Source organism: Ictalurus punctatus, chromosome 22, assembly GCF_001660625.3.
Source record: "Ictalurus punctatus breed USDA103 chromosome 22, Coco_2.0, whole genome shotgun sequence".
NCBI classification, from domain to species: domain Eukaryota; kingdom Metazoa; phylum Chordata; class Actinopteri; order Siluriformes; family Ictaluridae; genus Ictalurus; species Ictalurus punctatus.
In genome coordinates this window covers 13,122,801-13,142,825 of record NC_030437.2, presented here as the reverse complement: position 1 = coordinate 13,142,825, position 20,025 = coordinate 13,122,801, and the positions used below count along the sequence as shown (strand labels likewise).

The 20,025-nt window shown below is 38.7% G+C and overlaps 2 protein-coding genes across 7 annotated transcripts in view; one reads left to right on the top strand and one right to left on the bottom strand.

The window, feature by feature from the left end:
* The first annotated feature begins 2,483 nt into the window (after positions 1 to 2,483).
* Positions 2,484 to 18,441, top strand: paqr3a (progestin and adipoQ receptor family member IIIa). Of its 4 annotated transcripts, XR_001810166.3 has the most exons (8): positions 2,486 to 2,663; positions 3,220 to 3,437; positions 4,956 to 5,118; positions 5,741 to 5,896; positions 8,218 to 8,415; positions 8,708 to 8,798; positions 9,622 to 9,861; positions 15,543 to 18,441. XR_001810166.3 is itself a non-coding variant. In XM_017451935.3 (7 exons), the coding sequence occupies exons 2-7, from the start codon at positions 3,250 to 3,252 to the stop codon at positions 15,647 to 15,649; spliced, it is 903 nt and encodes a 300-aa protein (XP_017307424.1). In that variant the 5' UTR covers positions 2,484 to 2,663; positions 3,220 to 3,249; the 3' UTR covers positions 15,650 to 18,441. The 4 variants fall into 4 exon arrangements, 3 of the variants coding, with proteins under 3 accessions (XP_017307424.1, XP_017307421.1, XP_017307422.1); XM_017451935.3 differs by lacking the exon at positions 9,622 to 9,861 and having other exon boundaries at positions 2,484 to 2,663; XM_017451932.3 differs by lacking the exon at positions 15,543 to 18,441 and having other exon boundaries at positions 9,622 to 10,916.
* Positions 11,092 to 20,025, bottom strand: part of bmp2k (BMP2 inducible kinase) — a 48,243-nt gene continuing 39,309 nt past the window's right edge. For all 3 annotated transcript variants that reach the window (XM_017451928.3, XM_017451929.3, XM_017451930.3), the window contains exon 16: positions 11,092 to 13,710. In XM_017451928.3, the coding sequence (XP_017307417.1) occupies positions 12,314 to 13,710 (1,397 nt within the window). In that variant the 3' untranslated portion in view covers positions 11,092 to 12,313. The remainder of the gene's footprint in view (positions 13,711 to 20,025) is intronic.

Sequence of the window (20,025 nt, the reverse complement as noted above, 5' to 3'; positions counted from 1 at the left end):
CTGGTATCCCATCCAAGGTGTATTCTCACCGCACGCCCAGCATTTCAGGTATAGGCTCTGGATCCACATGAACCCTGATCAGGATAAAGCAGTTACTGAAATTAAGTGAGATACAATCAAAAATAACTGCGGGAGCATAACCACATCAAAATGTCTTACTTATAGCCATGAACTAATCATTAATGGTTAAGCATTAATGTAATTCAATTATGTTAATTGTTTATCTGGAACTTTGTAAGCAAGAAATTTTATTTCACTAAACCTTTATAAGGTTTAGTTGAATACCCCTGCTTTAGAATAGGATGGGTAACAATCAAATGATTTGGATTGATGCATCGATTTAAAATGCATGAATTGAAATGAATTGAGGCAACAATAATAAATGGATTATTATCAATTATAATTCATTATGAATAGTTTATTATCAATTATAATTGATTATAAATCTATTATCATCTACAAAGTACAGACAAATGCAATTTAAAAACAAAAAAGTCATATTTTGAAAATGATGTGTAAATAGTCATCATTAGTGAAAACGTGAACAGTAGATGCAGATCTGGAACAAAGTTGGTCACATATCTATCAGATGCTATTAAATCAAACTGAATCGTATCGTCGCAGATTCAGTGGTATGGTCAAATATTGAATCAATCTATTATCAAACAAAATCTTATCATGTCATACTATGCAGTACTGTATTTTAAGTGACTTAGAGATGTTGACAAATTTTTAATCATTGCCTAAGGAATTGTAATACACTATATGGCCAAACGTTTGTGGACACCTGATAACACACTCATATGTGCATTTGGAACATCCCATTTCAGATCTTGTCCCCATTTTGCTGTTCTAATAACCTCCACTCTTCTTGGAAGGCTTTCTACTAGATTTTGGAGTGTGGCTGTGAGGATTTTCGCTCATTGAGGTCAGGCACTGATGTTAGGTGAGGAGGTCAGTGTTCCAGTTCATCCCAAAGGTGTTCAGTGGGGTTGAGGTCACGGTTCTGTGCAGGACACTCGAGTTCTTCTTCCACCCCAACCCTGGCAAACCATGTCTTCATGGAGCTCGCTTTATGCACAGGGGCATTGCTGGAACAGGTTTGGGCCTCTTACAGTTTCAATTCACTGAAACTAACACTACAGCATACAAAGACAAAGACATACAAAAAGTTGTGTGCTTCCAACTTTGTGGCAATGATGTGTGTTATGTTATGTTATGTTACAGTTGCAATCAAATTATTCAACTCCCATTGTAAATCAGATTTATTGTCAAAATGTACAGACATTCAGCTGTTTGAAATGAACAAATCAAATAAAAGAGATTGAAATAGTTCAACACAATGAATGCTTTAAGTGGTTTCCCCAAATTCAACTGAAAATGCAAATTATAATGATTTCTCCAGTTCCAAAATTATTCAACCCTTTCATTACAAGCATCTTTAATACTTAGTAGAGCACCCTTTCCCTGTTATGACTTGCTGCAAACGAGATGCATAGCTTCTGGCAGAGTTCCTGAGGAATCTTGGCCCATTCATCGTGAGAAATGGACTCCAGTTCAGTAATATTCTTGGGTTTGCGTGCTGCAACCACCTTCTTCAAATCCCACCAGAGATTTTCTATGGGGTTCAAGTCAGGTGACTGTGATGGTCCTGTAGAATCTTCCAGGACTTCTTCTGCAACCAAGCCTTAGTGGAATTTGAGGTATGCTTGGGATCATTGTCCTGTTGGAAGGTGCAATGACGCCCAAACTTCAGCTTCACAGACAGCATGATGTTTTCTCCTAGGATTTCCTGACGCTGCAGGTTTCCAGTTTCAGAGGATGCAAAGCAGCCCCAGAGCATCACTGAGCCACCACCATGCTTCTTTCTTCAGACATACCACTGATCCATCGTGCTGAAAAGTTCCAGTTTTATTTCATCTCTCCACAGAACAGAATCCCAAAACTTCTGTGGCTTTTTATATGGTTTTGAACTGATTTTTCTTATGCTTTTGGGTCAGTAGAGGTGTAGTTATGGCATGGAAACCTTCTGTGTTTAGTACGCACTTTACAGTGCTCACTGACACCTCAGTGCCTGTTGCCACCAAACTGTTGATTCTGTTCAGGGGGTTGAATAATTTAGAAACTGGAGAAATCATTATAAGTTGCATTTTCAGTTGAATTGGGGGAAACCACTTGAAGCATTCATTGTGTTGAATTATTTCAATTCCTTTTGTTTGATTTGTTCATTGCAAACAGCTGAAAGTCTGTACAGTTTGACAATAAACCTGATTGGCAATGGGGGTTGAATAATTTTGCATGCAACTGTATGTTCAACAAGCACATATGGGTGTAATAGTCAGTTATCCACAAACGTTTGGCCATAAATTGTGTGCAATGAACGGTTTACTTTATGGACCATCATGACAAAAACGAAAAATAACAGAAATTTAATGAGCTTTATAGCAGTTATGTCATTAACCGGTGAAGCCACCTCCCTGAAATGATTTTTTTGGAGGTTGGGATGTTTGCATCAGAGTTAGCCTGTTAGCGAGTTTACAGCTGTATTGCAGGCAATGTTGAGATTAGCTATTAGACATGGTAGGGTTTAAATCGGTATAATTGAGCTACGCGCCAATATATACAAATGGACTGCTTGGTACATATATTTAGCTGATTCAGTGGTAAGTAAACAAATGATAAAGTTAGCATGTTGTGGTGCGTGTAAAACAAAACCCTTACAAACTAGCTGTCCTCAAATGCTAGCTATAAAAGCTCTCGACTGGCATCGGTAACTAGCAACCTAGCTCTGTCTGTACAGCCGTGTAGTATTTATGGTGTTGGATTAACCCAGAATATTGAGTGTTTAACTCGGATAACAGCTAAACTCGGGTTTATGTGTTTATTTTCTTGAAAATGGTACGGGAGTATACTGACGTTAGCTTAGCTAAAGTTGGTTAGCATTACAAAGACACTAATTGAAAACTAGCGTTAGCCGAAAATGGGGACTTTATTAATAACCGAGCAAACTCGAAATATATAGTGTAAATATGCACTTTAATGTCGGTTATAATCATTAACCATTTCATGTTTATTTGCATCTTGTTGAGTTAGACAGCACTATAAATAAATGAATGCTCGGTGGGAACTTACTTAGTAATGCTAGCTGTCTACGTGGCATTAAAAAAGACGTATGTATATAAACTTCATGTCTAATCCAAACTTGAATTTGTGTTCCAGCTCTTTATAGAGTAACTGTGTTTATCCACGATGCCTTCGGCGAAGGTGCTGAAGAATACCCAGTACATAGAGCTGGGCAGTTATCAGTACTGGCCTGTCCTTGTGCCCAGAGGCATCCGACTGTACACTTATGAGCAAGTGCCAGGATTTCTGAGGGAAAATCCGTACATCACTGACGGCTATAGAGCTTACCTCACCTCCAGACTGTGTATTAAAAGGTAAGTGATCAGATGCTACTTTACACTGAAGCTAGAGAAAGCCTCATTCATTCAGTCATGTTCAGTAACAGCTTTAACCTGGTCAGGATGGTGTTGGATCATTCATATCTAGGGGCAGTGCAGTGTAGCCAGATCACCTCCGAGCATGCTTTTGGGATTGTGGGAGGAACGCAGAGAACCTGGAAGAAACCCATGTTCACAAGGAGAACGTGGACAGAAAGTAACCTGAGCTCATGATCTAACCGGGGATCCTGGAGCTGTGAGGTGGCAATGCCAACTGCTGCTCCTCCGTACCAACCCATGATAGCCACATGTCCGTATTCGTCATGGAGTATTATTATTGTTGTTATTATTATTATTATTATTATTAGTTATTATTTTGTTTAAAGATATTATTTTCTTCATTTAGTACTGCCCTTCAGAAGCTACATAAGGTATTTACATGTCTCCCGGAAGACAGAATAATATCAATTTACACCAATCATCCTGTTCAAAAGTTTACGTCCTCCTGGCTCTTAATGTATCGTGTTGTTTTCTTGAACATCACTGAACTTTTGAACCTTTTGTAATAGTTGTGTACGAGTCCCTCAGTCGTCCTCAGTGTGAAAAGATAGATCTCAGCATCATAGAGCCGCTGTTGGAAAGAGATCAAATATGCAGAAGATGCTGGAAAAGTGAAGAATGTGCAGGACCTGGAGGATTTTTCTGAAGAACAGTAGGCAGTTTAACTGCTCAGGACAAACAAGGGACTCGTGAACAATTATCACAAAACATAAACACAGTCATGGATCATCCAGGTAACGACACACGGTATTAAGAATCAAGGGCATGTAAACTTTTAAACTGGGTAATTTTGATAAATTCCGCTATTATCTTGTCTTCTGCACTATCAGTGCGTTTACATGGACAACAATAATCCACTATTAACCCGATTAAGACAATACTGTGATTAAGAAACTACCATGTAAACAGCAATTTTTAGTTACCTTAATCTGATTAAGGTCATACTCGAAGTGAACACTAATTGAATTAAGACATGTGGAATATTCCTGTTTTAGGCGCATTATCAACGTGTATTACAGACATGTAAACAGCTTAATCACATTATTAACATCGTGTGAGAGTTTTCACCGCATTTTGCGACAGGACACGATCACACATGGCAATGCTCACATTTTACGGCGAACAAGAGAACGCGGCTGCGTCCCAATCCACAAACTTGCCTACTATAGGCCTGTAGTGGGGAAGAATACATGTATCTCGGTTACTATGTAGACAGTAAGTACATGGTTTGACTTCCAAATTATGTCCATGTTAATGGAAAATAAGACTGTAGACTCCGCATTTGAAAGAAGCATAGGTCAAGATCACTGGATTTTGAAGGTGTTTTTAATGCTTCTCTGCATGGCTTCATCAGCTCTCTTTTGTGGAATTTAACTTTTTAAGTCATCGCTTAAGCCAACCTGTCTATAAATAATTCCTCCATTTGTGCTGATAATTCCATTTTTTTCTCTCTAGTCTTTTCATCCTTTCCAACGAGACTGTGAACATCTGGAGTCACCTGCTCGGGTTCTTCCTGTTCTTCTCGCTGGGAGTGTACGACATGGTGGCTGTGCTGCCTATGGTCGGAGCCTCCAGAGAAGATTATGTCATCTATTCTATAGGGCTTTTCTGCTTCCAGGTGCGTTTATTTACTTTTTGGTGTGCGCATGCTCTGTGATAAACATGTTCAGAACATCTTAATCAGCAAAGAGAAATTTTCTTCTGCAATAATGACTTTTGTTATAGTATTGTACAAAATATTCCATTAATTCAGGCAGTTAAAAAAATAATAAAAGTCTCCTTTGGGTATGTTAACTGCCAAGTAGCACAACATGCTATTCAATTTCTATTCAAAATACCTTTTGAAGTCAATTAATCGAATGCTTGTAGTTCTTAGTGTGCCATACTTTTATTTTCAGTTGTTGCTCTGCCTCGTACTTTGGCAGTTACACTCTCAGGCATAAGGATGTAGCTTAGAGACTCCGCTAATTCCCAGAACATACACTTTGAACATCATGCCAGAATAATCAGAGGCAGAAACACAGCATCACAGTTCATATGGAACTGTGTGAATGCTAGGTAGGCTTAAGATAACCGCATAATTGAATGACCTCAGAAAATGCAGAACAGTGGGCGATCCATATTGCACTGAAATTCACAATTGGGTGGGCGCTTGTTTGAAAACATGAAACTGGCCTGTTGGATATCTCTATTTTTAAGTGGTGTGCATGGAGTCTAAACATGGAGTCTGATGTGTTTAGGTGTGCATGCTGTGCTCAGTGGGATATCACCTGTTCTGCTGTCATCGCTCGGAAAAAACCAGCCGGCGCTGGATGGCACTGGACTACGCAGGGATATCTATTGGAACGTTGGGCTGCTACGTCCCAGGTGTCTTCTATGCCTTCTACTGCAATAACGTATGTAACATAACGTACATCTGTTTTATGGATGTTTGAGAGCATCATGACATGGATTTTTATATTCGATACGTTGTTTACTTTAAAGGGATACTTCATCGAAAAATGAAAATTTCAGTCAATCAGTTACTCACCCTCATGTCGTTCCAAACCCAGAAGACTTTCGTTCATCTTCGGAACACAAATGAAAACGTTTTCAATGAAACCTGGGAGATTTCTGTCCCTCCGTTTACAGTCCATGTAAACAAAACTTTCAAGCTCCAAAAAGTTCACAAAGGCATCGTAAAAGTAATCCATGTGACTCCAGTGGTTTAATCGCAGGTTTACAAAGTGATATGAATGCTGTGTGCATGCAAGAAACCTCAAATTAAGTCTTTATTCACAAAATATCTTCACTTCCGCACAGATCTCCAACACGCATTCACGAGAGAACCACGAATCATGCTTGTTGTGTTGACGTGAGAGCGGACCAAAAAAATGCAAGTCCTCCTCTATGTCGAAATCTGTAGACATCTTTGTTACAAAGACTGTTCTATATGTACATGTTCTCATGATACACCGGGACCCAGAAGTACTGCACTGTTTACAGCAGAGGAAGACGGGCGCCGTACACAAACTGAATCACATAGAACAGCGTTTGTAACAAAGATGTCTGCAGATTTCGACATAGAGGAGGACTTGCAATTTTTTTTTTATTTTTTTTTTCCTTTTTTTTTTTTTTTTAAGGTTTTTTTTGCCAACAATTTCATATGACTGTAAATTTTCATCAAATCCCAGGACTCTTCAGCAAGTCACTTGACCCCTTACTGGTTCATATATATATATATATATATATATATATATATATAATATACATACATATATGTATATGTGTGTGTTAATTTAATATAATATTTTTTGGATCGCATGTTGCCTCACCTGTAAGTGAAAATGTAATTTGACTTAATCATGTAACTGGCCTGGAAACGGATGCTACTGCGAAGTTGCTTTCAGTCGCATTTCGTTTGAATCCAATTCATGCAGAAGTAAACTGTCCCATGTGATTGACATGAAAAGATGAGTGTTTACACTGTGCCTGCGGTGAGTGTATTTGTGTGTATGAGGGGTGAGATTCAGACTGGAGTAGATTAATTAGTTGGCCTGAGAAGCATCGTCCCAAAGCGGTGTAGCAGCAGATGGTCTGCCTGCTTTTGTTGTGGCCATACGGTACCTGTGCAACAGATACAGAGCAAGAGTTCACACATTTGCGTAGGACAATTTGCGTTGTTCTCAAACAAGTAACTCCATAGAACTTGACTGCACAGTAGTACTGTCATCTAATTGTTGTATACATGATGTGTGTAATATCTCTGTGATGCTAGTTGCATTCAATTTTTTCTGTAGAGTTTCTCCTATAAAGTACTACTTGACTAAACAGATTTGGCTGTGAACACAGTATCCTTTGTCTCGAGCAAGCGACGAGCAGAGCTTTCAGAGAAACTTGGATCTGGAACATCCTGAGCAGGCTGCTCACTCTCGTCCTCCCACCCCCCCAACTCCCACTTGCTCTTTGCGGTGGGCCGCGGCGATTGGCCACGTCGCTCTGCGCGCGCACACACGGCACACTCCCTCCCCCCACATATTGGAAGTGCTAGCTTATTGTGCCCCAGAATGCGGCGGAAATCTGCTCCAGCCCAAAGCAGATGGCCATGTTCGAGGACCCGCTCTGTCACTCCTGTTCCCCACCATATGACATTCACACACGTGGGTGAGCCATCTCCACTCTACCCCTGCCAAGTGTTTAGCTCTGCTTTTTGGGTGACTACTCAATCAGCCAAGTCCCCCAAGAGAAAGAGAGACTGTTCTCTCTCTCTCTCTCTCTCTCTCTCTCTCTCTCTCTCTCTTCTCTCTTCTCTCTCTCTCCTCTCTCTCTCTCTCTCTCACATTTTCTCACAATCAGTTTCTCTATCCAGCCATCAAGGAAGTTTATCTAGGCTGTAGTACTGTGCTATACTTCCAAAAGGAAGTTTTTTGTTTTTTTTTTCTCAGGGAATGATGGATGGATCCATACTCATTAAATTACTTGAACTTCTAATGGAAGTAGTTTAACATCAGCAGACAGACGTGGTCATTTACCATGGATTGGTTGGGACACGGCTCTGTTCTTCAACACCACAATCTAGCGCTGACCCAGTGACATGATTCTTGAACTGTGAAATGCTGTAGGAGACTTGTTTCTTTACCATTGTGTTTCTACTGTGTATCATTTCCAGCATTAATCCTATGTGCGGTCTGTTTTTCCTCATTTTATTTTTCACATTCTCTGCTCTCATGTTTTTCAGTACTGGCGGCAAGTGTATCTGGTTATGGTCCTGGCAATGACACTAGCGGAGTTCTTTGCCCAGATACACCCCCTTTACTTGACTAAGAAGTGGCAGAAGCTGCGCTCAGTCATCTTCTCTTCTGTAGTGGCGTATGGCCTCATCCCAACCATCCACTGGATCTGGCTTAGTGGAGGTTTCAGCTCAGAAATAGTGCAGGTACATGCAAACAGCAGCGGCAGGGGTGCCAGTAATTTCTGAATCAGAATTTGTCAAATTTACTTATGATGAATCTAACATGGTAGTGACTCATTGACACACATTGTAAAAAGCAAATTATCAAGAGTGAAAGCAACTAAAGAAGTAGTAATTTTTATTTTTTTTTTTTACTGTAATCACAATATCCATAATATCCATAATGACTGGTATTGATTTTACAAAGTGACTATCAAATAATTGAATTATGATCTCAAGATAATTCATTCGTAAAATTGTATTTTTTTTCCCCCAGGACTTTATTCCCAGAGTGTTCATAATGTATTTGCTTGCTGCAGTTGCCTTCATCTTTTATATCTCCAAAGTTCCAGAGCGCTACTTTCCAGGTAAAATGAGAGGCAAAAGATTGATTGATTGATTAAGAAGCTACTTGATTGTATCCACTTGGTATCCGTGAATTCATTATTATTCATCATTATATTATTCATGTATATGTTTGGTTTATAGCTACAAAAGATAGAGGTGAAGAAAATCATCCATAAGCACATTCTATTTATTAATCGCAGGAACGCTTCAGAAGTTTGGGACATACATATTTTCAAATGTTTAAAAAATAAATAAATAATCCTTTGACATACTTGCACACATAGGAGAATAAACAACGTGGCCTGAAGGGACACACTACCACCTCAAATTTCATTATTTTCTTAACACAGCAAAGTTGTTTGTTGTTTGTTTTGGGGTTTTTTTTTAACCACAATTTCCTGAAGATTACAATATTTTAATGTATTATGATTAGTGCAGACTTTAGCGGTTTATTTTCAGTGATAAACAGTAGCTTCCTCAGCAGTCTCTCCCATTTAATAAGATGAAAAAGTGCAAATTTCTCTCTTCTGAAGACTTTCCCATGGTGGAAAACCATTACAAAGCTACTTCCTTTAGAGAAAATGTCATGATGTTCAGAAAAAAAGTGCAGCGTGACTAAATGTCAGCCTAGAAACAGGAATACCAGGTTTGTGATATGCTGACGAGGGTAAAAATGCTCATCAAAACACTGATCTTTGATCTTTAGGTGCTCTTAATGTGATTTATGATGAGGGGTTATGATTGTATTGAGCTTAAAGAGGACTAGAGGTCGAAGGTAGAACACCAGACTGAACATAGGGCAGTGATATCTGATGCACTCCAATGTCGTTCTATCTCTTACAGGTCAGCTGAATTACATTGGCTCCAGCCACCAGATTTGGCACATATTGGTGGTATTCATGTTTTACTGGTGGCATCAGTCTGCACTGTTTCTTACTAACTACAGACACACACACCCCTGCCCTGACTACCTCCAGCATGCTTAGGGCAGAAAGATCCGCTCTGAGAAAGCAGCACAACTGGAATATAAATCATGAGATTGTTTACCGCACAGCTTTTTTTTGTCAAGTGATTGTATTTCAGGTGAGATTAATTAATCACTCCATTGCTAATGCTAATCATGACTACAGGCCATTTTGGTCACTATGAGAGTCTATAGTGAATCTCAAATGCATTAGCTTCTATACATGTTAAGCAATTTGTTTGTAACTATTGTAGAAGTGCCTAGTAATTTCATCCGATGCGCTTTAGTTTTAAAGTGCACCATAGGACCATGCACTGCTGTAGCTGGAGATGATGGGAAGAACTTTTACAAAAACACAACTGAGTTTCACGGCAGTATTCGTCAGTCAAGCTGGCATCTTGTATCTGGGTCATAACGAATGACAATCGATGATAAGCATACGTTTATCATCGCCACATTATCACTCACTAACATCAAGTGGAATAGAGATTATATGAGAATTGTTGTAGTTAATATTTGAAGAAATTTCTTGTGAATTTGTCAACAAACTACCCAGTGGTATTTGGATATCATACCAAAGATTTGATGCTACAGTAATGGAGATTAGAAACATCGCAACAAATAAAATGAACAGCTGTTTGTACGCTGCAGTTTAATTTGGGAAAGTTGTCACCATTAGTACTTAAAGTTTAAATAATTTACTTGATACTTGTAAAACTGACTGGGACAAAGTGCAGAGAAATTTGATGCAATGCAAAATGTATGTTATACATGAGGTTCATTGTAGCACTAAAATGCTGTGATAAAATATTTTTCTCTTTTTTTAAAGGGTTTTGACAAGCTAAAATGCATTTTTCCCTTTTATATTAATAAGCTGTCTGCCTTTTTACTGCAGAAATGTACTACTATAGCTTTTGAAAATGTCACTTCTTTTTGTCAGTATTTGTTGTAGTTTTTAAAACTGTTAAGGTGCACTGTATGTTGTTTGTAGGCATTATTCCTGTGCAGAATAGGTAATCATACATAATTTATTTTCAGTGTTCGTGTAGTGTTTAGAGACTTCTGTTATAGCTTTGTTCTCAGCTTGATGGCACAAGCTTTTTTTTTATATCACGAGAAGCCCTGTCCTATGAGAAATTTCCTTTAATGAGATTAAATTGAAAACTGTACCGTCCTTTACAACTCAACCCTGCTGTTTTCAGAAGAAAATAGATTCTCATATATGTGTGTGTGTGTGTGTGTGTGTTTATATACGTTTATTTTCAGTGTACAGCTTAACGGCCTCTTAAAAAAAAAACAAAAAACAGATGATTTAATCATTAACAAAATTAGACCAAGAGCTGAAAAGCTTCCAAATAAGAACTCAATATTTTATTGCATTGTTAGAGAGCAGTGTAGCAAGACAAATCAAAACAAATAAGAAAAATAAAAAGACAGTAAATATTGCAATGCTAGTTGGTCAATTGATAAAAAGAAGCTAAAAATGTTTCTGTAGTCGGTGTCCCAAGTGCTATAAAAGTCCTTGTCTCATTTTATGTATTGTAAAACACCCTTTTCTCCTCATTTCCAGTTAAATTAAGTGTGTGTATTTTTATATGCTTTATTTTGTGTTAGTTGAATTCAAAACCTTATTCTGTACAAAAGAAAACTGGACAAAATACATTCAAAAAGTACAAACTACATGTCCTTTCCATTTTTACAGAGGCCTGTCTATGATTGTTGGTTGATTTTCAAAAGTGTGTGTGTGTGTGTGACTGTGCTGGGTCTGACATTGTGGCTATTAATGGGTTCAATATTACATTATGCTTACGTCGATTTTTCATGAAACTTTCCCGCACTAAACCCAAACCAATAAGTGGTCAAGCTGAAACATCAGTCATTTTGTTGGGTATCTCTTTCATTTAGGATTTTGGAAGGAAACAATGGCAACCATTTAAATGCACTTAAAATTGTGCACTATGCATAGAAAATGGTACATAAATAAGAAGGAAGGCCTACACAAATGGTTCTGTTGACACAAAGGCACCAATCCAGCCATCTGTGTATTTGAGGTACAATAAAGCAGGGTGGAACATACCCATATAAGGCAATATGGTGTGAAACTGACCTATCACGTAGATCATGCAGGAAGCAACAATCTACACGAGGACCGTTGATAATTTGGTGGTCCGTGGTTGAGCACGAACGTAGACTGGATTCATTGCTAAATCTGGGATCTAATAAAAACAAAGGATTGCTAATGTTTTCTTGGAGAACATTGTGATGCAGCATAAACGGCTTCTCAGCAATCAGGTAATGCCAAAAAAAAAAGTCTTAATCAATCCATACCTAAATTCAAGTCAAGTTCAGGAAAAGAGAAAGTTAATCCGATGTCAAGTTAGGTGTTAATAGTTTAAAATGCTGTAATCTGGATTTCAACCAAAACAAAGGCCTGTGACCTGTTTGGCCCCAGCCTGAGATCGCACCACACAGCTGCCATCTGTTAGGTAAATTTCAAAGGGTTGTTTTAACTTTGCATAATATAGCAGCATTTGTGCAAATGCACTCTGTGTGTGCCGGAAGACAAGACATTCACTGCTTTGAGGGAAAAGGTGCTGCTCCAAAGGGGTCGAAATCCATTTGTGGGGGCTGCTGAGGCCCACTATGGGTCACCATTTCAGTGAAGGGCACAGCCCCAAAGTCATCCATCTTGTTCCCGTCAAATGTGGACTGCAGAGAGCCAGTCCTAGATCTGCCATTGCCTGAGTTGACATCACTTTTGTTGTCCCCCAGACCTGGATGTTGTCCATGCCGAACACCGTCTTGTGGATGGAAAGGCTTGGCGCCAAAGGGATCCAAGATGGCATCTTCGGAAGGCAAAGATGCCCCTTTCTCTATCACTTCTCCCATGTTGATGCTGATGTTCTCTTTGGAGGCACTAAGGAACTCATTGCTACTTTGTGAATCCCTTCTTCCCACTTTCTTGTGCCGCCGTGCACGCTCCGGCGTACGAAAGCTGGGCTTGTTGCTCTTCCGGCCACTTGTTGGGGTACTGTGGTGTCGTTTTCCATTACCGCTGCTGGTCTCCTGTTTGGTGCGTCTCTGGCGTGAGGAAAGTTTCTGAAGGCTTCGCTGTTTTAGTTTCTGCTGCTGTGGGCTTTGGGCCTCCTCAAAAGACACTGGGCCAAAGATGTCGTCCTGGCTTCTGGAGGTGGATATGGTGTGGCTGGGCTGGAAGGGCAAGAAGCCAAAAACATCTACACTCACTGGAGAGATTGGGGGTGTCTGTCCAGAGGGAGCATCACTGCTCCTGCTTGACTTGGAAAGATTCCTGCTAAAAGGAGCTTTGGTGAAAACATCTAACTCTTCTGCTGAATTTTCCTGGCTTGCCTGTCTGAAAGGGGCCTTAGCAAAGACATCTATGCTCTCCGGTGGTGTTCTGGACTGACTACCACCGATAAAGGGCACTGCGCCAAATACATCCACTTCTCTTGTACTGGTCATGGCAACACTGGGGGAGTCAGGAGGGGTGATTAGATTGGTTCCAGGTTCACCTTTAGCACTTCCCTTAGCGAATGCAGAATCTTTGTCTCCTGGCAGTCTCCTAGTAGTGACTTTTGCTTTCCTCTGGTCACACTCTGAGTCAGAGCTGTGTTTCTCCTCCTCCTCCTCCTCAACCTCGTCCTCAGAGTCCATAAGCAGTGGCCTCTGGCCCAAGTTCTCCGGCTCAGTGTCTTCATGCTCACTGTTGAGGCCTTCTTCTTCCTCAACCTCCTCATCTTCGCTGCTTTTGGGCGAGGGAGGATCTGACTCAAAGTCACTCTCTGACTCTTCCCCTGTTTTATGAGGCAATGGGCCAGAGGAGCTGTTTTTTTTCACAGGCTTCTGTTCCCTAGTAACTGGTAGCTGGACATCATCTTCAACAGCAGATAGTACATCAGTGGCAACACCAGGCTGTGTGTTTTGTTGCTCTATGTGAAGACTAGGTCCTGATAGAAACAATACAGAAAAAGACAATGGGTAGAATCATATGCAAATTATATTTAATTCTATTCAATTATATGTATAGCACAGTCACAAAGCAGCTTTATAGAAATCTGGAGGTAGATTTAGATCCCTAATAAGCAAGCATGAGGCAACGGTGGCAACTGCCTGAGACAACATTCAGAAGAAACCTTGTGAGGAACCAGTCTCAAAGGGGAACCCATCCTCTTCTGGATGAAAACGCATAGTGGGATTATACATTTTTATATTGTAAAGTCAAACAGCACTAAGTGTGGTGAAAGAATGTACCGTGTGAGCATCATGTGAGTAAGAGTCCTGGGATGAGCACAGCAGCAGTTCTTAGGGTCTACAAGTCTACAGTATCCACACTATGACTTTTTCCTCTTAAGTCCTGCAAAAATAAGTACTTTTCACCCTGTGAATGTGGGAGATGGGCCATCTTTTAATATGAACACAGGTGTAGAGGTAACAACGAAAAAACTACGTAAAGGAGGGTATGCATCTTAAAAAGCAGAACCTGTTCACAGCTTTGTTCTATAGTGCATAGCCCTTATAATGAATAACAATTACACATTAAACATTAACATGGTTATTCTGTTCCATTCCAACAGCAGCAACTGCTGAAAAACTAAAATAATTTCCAAACATTGCATTGGATTATATACACAATGTATAGGTGCATACTGTAGCTGTAATCCTCAAACTATTGTCCCAGCATATGAGGATGTACATAACTGTCCTTTTTGTGTATAATATACAGTCAGGTCACTTTATTAGGAACACCTGTACACCTACACATTCATACAATTATCTAATAGGCCAATCATGTGGCAGCAGTGAGGTGCATAAAGTCATGCAGATATGGGGCAGCAGCTTCAGGTAATGTTCACATCCACATTCAGTATGAAGGGGAAAATGTGATCTCCGTGATTTTGACCGTGGCATGTCTGTTGATGCCAGATGGACTGTTTTGAGTATTTCAGTTACTGGGAAGTAGCACAAAGTATTGACTAAAAGGGTGCCAATGATTGTTGCACACCTATATTTAGCAAAGATTTGTTTGTAAATAAACTAGTGTTGAGTTTGCAGTTGTTTGAGATCCATGAGTATTTTTGTGAATTTATTATTTTTTTAACAAAAGATCAAAAGGTTAAACAATGAAGACAATTTGTCACAGCCGTCTTTGCTCAAAGTTACGAAGGGTGCCAATAATACTGGAGGGCACTTTGTGTGTGTGTGTACACTCATATATATATATATATATATATATATATATATATATATATATATATATATATATATATATATATATATATATATATATATATATATATATATATATATATATAAAATATACATACATACACACACACACAACTACTGAACCATTTTGTACCACTTCTTCCTCATTTCTACTCCTCAGTATAGCTGGTCAGAGCCATACCTCATGCTGTGCAGGCAGATCTGCAAATCTGTTACCATCTAAACTCTCCAAACTGGCAAGACTAGACGAAGGGTTAGCCAGACATAGTGTTATCTGTGAGTAAGTTTAGAAAGGGGGGCGAGCTAAGCAAGCTAGAGGGGGTAAAGTGAAAAAGTAATAGGAAGGGTACTTTTATTTTATTATTATTTTGAAACAACAGTTGGCGTGAAGGCATGGCAGAAGTCGAGTACAGCATCTGTTTAGCCTGTACTGCCGAGATTACAACCTTTTTAATTACACTGAAATTTCAGAACACAGGTACTTCAAGGGCAGTGCAAGTTTAATCGTATGAGCTCTAAAGCTGGAAATTTATTGCGTTCTGTTCTTTTGCAGGGACATCAGATTACACTACGATGACTACCCACGTATTACACAGGGCTGTTTATCTGAGGTCAGCAGATGCTCAACTGGCTGCGGTGTTGTCTGTCCATGTTATATGAAAATTAATAATCGAGTCAGACTATGCATTTCATTCGGCTCATGACCACATGACTCAAGTGCTTCTTTATACCTGTGGATTGTAAACGATGTATTAGGATTGGCTGATGGATAAGTACAGCGTCAGCTATTCTGTTCATGCTTATTAATGTACGATGTAATTTCAAACCATCCTGCTCAAAAACAACTGCGAAGTTCAACCACGTACAAAGACGAAGCGGTAGAATTAAAGCACTGAAAACTAGCGTGTGGTAAATAATGAGTTATTCATTTGGATCGATGTTTGTTTTCCTTTACCATGCACCAACTGCTTTGAGAACTAATTTTCTAAGATGCACAGAATTCTTAAGATTTTAACCCTTTATTTTGTAATTACACAAACTGTTAATACCAACATGGCATTACTTAATAACTGACTAAAAGGAACAGTGTTCTGAAACCAATTCAATTTCCTGGACTGAGACTTAGTAAGAAATAAAACATGATGGGACATGCACTTATAGGAAAAGAATCAGTGATGGGGTGGTGTGATGCAGCTGGATGTGAACTGTTACCACCCCAAAGTTGATGATTTTCCAATAGGAGCATGTCCTGAAATGCTTTATTCCTCTTATACCACAGCATTTTTTCCCCCCACAACTGATTTTTTAAAATATATTAATGGAGGACATGTACAATTTAATGGACTACATTTATGTTTAACACTGGTGAACGTCCGTTTCATTACGTTATAGTGGACAAACAGTCGCTCACTCACCAGTCTCTCCTTTTTCTCCCTCTTGAAGTTAATAAGCAAAAAAAAAAAAAAAAAAAAAAGTTAAAATGGTTGACCCAGAGGATTCCTGTCCATGAATGCTAAATAACCATCTCATAGAAAACGTCACCGTATTAGTGATTATACATTTTAAAACCTGTTTAAACGTCCCTGTGAACGACCTACTATAGAAGTTACTACGGAAACAATAACGTATTGGAACGAGCACATTAAAATAAACCTGGGATTTAACTTAAAGTCGAATCAGATTTGAGAATTCAACAGCGCCGTGGTATAAGTGAACTTAATGCTCAACATTATTATTTTTTTTTTTTATTGATGTAAGAGATAAAGACAGCCATGCTCATCATGTCACAAACATCTTGATTATGTGGTATAGAGTTCAGACCAGAAGACACTGGAACTTTTAATTCAAACAAAATCAACAAAAGTGCATATTGCTTTTTAATAGTTTTTTATTCATCATTAGCAGTTTGTAAAGAAATACATCGTTATACATTATGATACATGAGCATTTACATTTCTGTCTTATGAGAACAGAACATTCTGAACATCTTATTCAACTATGCTTATATATAAATGTATGAAAAGCCTATTGACCTATATTTCTGCTATACTTTTATAAATATTTGGCCCAGGAAGCATCTTGGACTCCCAAAAGCACCACAGCACATTAACCTTAGATGGCAGAATGGTTGTATTACATTAATTCTCCCATCATGATTGTTGGTGTGCTACAACATATTCAGAATTATAGCCACACTGCACCAACAAAACGTATCATCTAACACTGGAAGCTGAGTGGCTACAATAAACTAATCCCTTAGGCTAAACTATACCCCTATTTTCAGAGACAACATGATAACATAGAACAGAGTTAACACCTACTAATGAAGGAAGTCTACAAAACAGCCCTTTTACAATCTAAAATTACACTTGCTTTTAACTACCATGGCAACGTACCTTGTTTGTTCTTATGTGCATGCATGTTTCTAATGTAAAATATGGCTCAGATCAGATCCCCACCCCCCCTAAAATTCAAAATGTCCCACTGAACCAAGATGTCTCTGAGAATGGCTGTCTTTATCTAATACATCATCAGATAGTAGACAGGCAAATAAAACATGTACCAGTCATGTCCTGATGATGGTCAGAACTGAAGTAAACAATGAGATGAATGAATAATAATAATAATAAAAATAAAAAGATTAGGAAGCTAGAACATGGACTGTCCAAATTTGTCAACTTACCTTTGGTTAAACAAAAAGCAAAAGCAAAAGACGTGATACTTTAGAGGTCCCGTTTTCTGCACACAGTTTATATCCAGCATGGGTTTTCAATAAAGAAACCCCAATACAATTTAATCCAAGAGCAACCTTAATCTGTGCTCAGAAAACCAATCTTACATACATGGTCAGTTTATTAATGACTATAATTGTATGTCAAACAATACATACAAACATACAACATATCAGCCACTTTATTAGGAACACCTGTACACCTGGTCTTCCATTCAGTTATCTAATCAGCCAATCATGTCGCAGCAGCACAATGCATACGCTCATGCAGTCACAGGTCAAAAGCTTCAGTTAATGTTCATATCAAATACCCGAATGGGGGAAATGTGATCAGAGTGACTTTAACTGTGGCAGGATTGTTGGTGCCGGACAAACTGGTTTGAATATTTCAGAAACTGTTTATCTGGGATTTTCACACCCTACAGTCTCCAGACACAGGTCTACACAGAATGGTGTGAAAAACAAAACAAAAAAAATAAATAAGACATCCACTGAGCAGCAGTTCTGTGGGCAGAAGCGCCTTTGATGAGAGAGGTTAGAGACAAATGATCAGACCGTTTCAAGCTAACAGGAAGGCTACTGTATCTCAAATAACCACTCGTAGTGATATTCATGGTGAGAAGAAAAGCATCTCAGAATGCACGTTGAACCCTGTGTCTGAGCCTGTGTCCATTGTAGCCTCATATTTGTTCATGGCTTACATGACTGGAACCCAATGTGGTCCACTATTACTGTAGCATCATACTGCATTTCCTTGATTTGATGTATTACACTGCTGCCACATGATTGGCTGACTGGATAATTGCATGAATGAGCAGGTATTCCTGTTAAAGTACTTTTCATAAGAGTATGTTTGTATGTATGTACCAGGTTAGCAGGTTATTAGGTATCCTCGCCCACCCCGGTTTAATAAACCGACACCTCAGTATTTGGTCACACTGAATCCTTTGTTCAATGAGAAAGCAGCAAAGAAATATAGCATGTGCATGATTTTTTTGGTAACATATAAAAGTCCATGCATTCTCAGACACAGCCTGGTTCCATGGCACAAAGTAACAAGTGAACAAGAAAAACTGAATGCACACAAACATAGGCTACATAGCAAAGCATCACATTCTGAGATTGGGGGGGTGGGGGGAGGAGGGTACAGAAAATTGAGGACTGTGCACATTTAGATCCTACACAGATCCAACAGTCCTCTGATTATGTGTCTAAACTCATCCTAACTTAATGAATCTGCCAACATTCCATAAATTGGCAACGCAAAGTATCTTCACAGTTTAAAAAAAAAGAAAAAAAAAAGAGGGATAAGGCTCAATGAGGGAATCAAAGCCAATTTTAACACTGGAGAGAAACTTGTGATTAACTCCATGCAAAATTGGCATGTTAAGGACAAGTAAACACAGTGGCAATGAAGATCCCTGGAAATGTTTCATTAAGTGAGATCCATGAGTGTGTACCTGAGAAATCCTGGCTTTCGCCACAATTATCAACATGAAGTTAAAAAAAAAATGTTACTAATTGAGACACAAAATATGAAGCTTTTAATATAAGTGAAAAACAGTTTGCTCAAGAATTAAGAGGACTATTCTTTCATGCCAAACTGATGCAATTTAGTGTGAAAATGCCAAAATGAATGAATCGAACATTTTTATTAGCAGCACTTTATACTAGTGAAGTCGAGCGAATTTGGTTGCACTTCACCATCATATAAAGTTACTTGTGACTGAAAAATTCACGGTTTCCGAAAACGCACTCCTTTTAACTTCCCATTAATAAAAATATTTTAAACCTAATTCCTACCTACACTGAAGTGGCACAAATTTCAGGCCTATGATATTCTGCTGTAATATAATAAATCTGACACTTTTGGTACACAGCTAAATTGTTAAGAGATGCATTTTGTTTGTAACAATAACAATAAAGTGCCGAAGCCTCCCCAACAAAAGTCATAAAGGCAAGCTAAAAAGCATGGAGGCACTAAACTGCCCATTGGCTTCAATTTAAAACAAAAAGAGCATGGTCCTTTAGAACACACACACAAAAAGTAGAAATATTAGTACTACAAACCTTGATGCCGTCTACGCCGCATGTAGGTCAGTGTGTGTGTGTGTGTGTGTGTATACATATACACATACATACATACATACATATATACATATATATATATACACACACACATATATATATATATATATATATATATATATATATATATATATATATACACATATACACACACACATTATATATATATACACACACACATATATATACACACACACACACACACACACACACATAC

Excerpts from the sequence above, each read along its gene's own strand:
- paqr3a (XM_017451932.3), top strand. The coding sequence starts at position 3,250 with ATGCCTTCGGCGAAGGTGCTGAAGAATACCCAGTACATAGAGCTGGGC. Across the intron at positions 3,438-4,955 it reads TCCAGACTGTGTATTAAAAG|TCTTTTCATCCTTTCCAACG; the intron begins GTAAGTGATCAG and ends TTTTCTCTCTAG. Across the intron at positions 8,416-8,707 it reads TCAGCTCAGAAATAGTGCAG|GACTTTATTCCCAGAGTGTT; the intron begins GTACATGCAAAC and ends TTTTTCCCCCAG.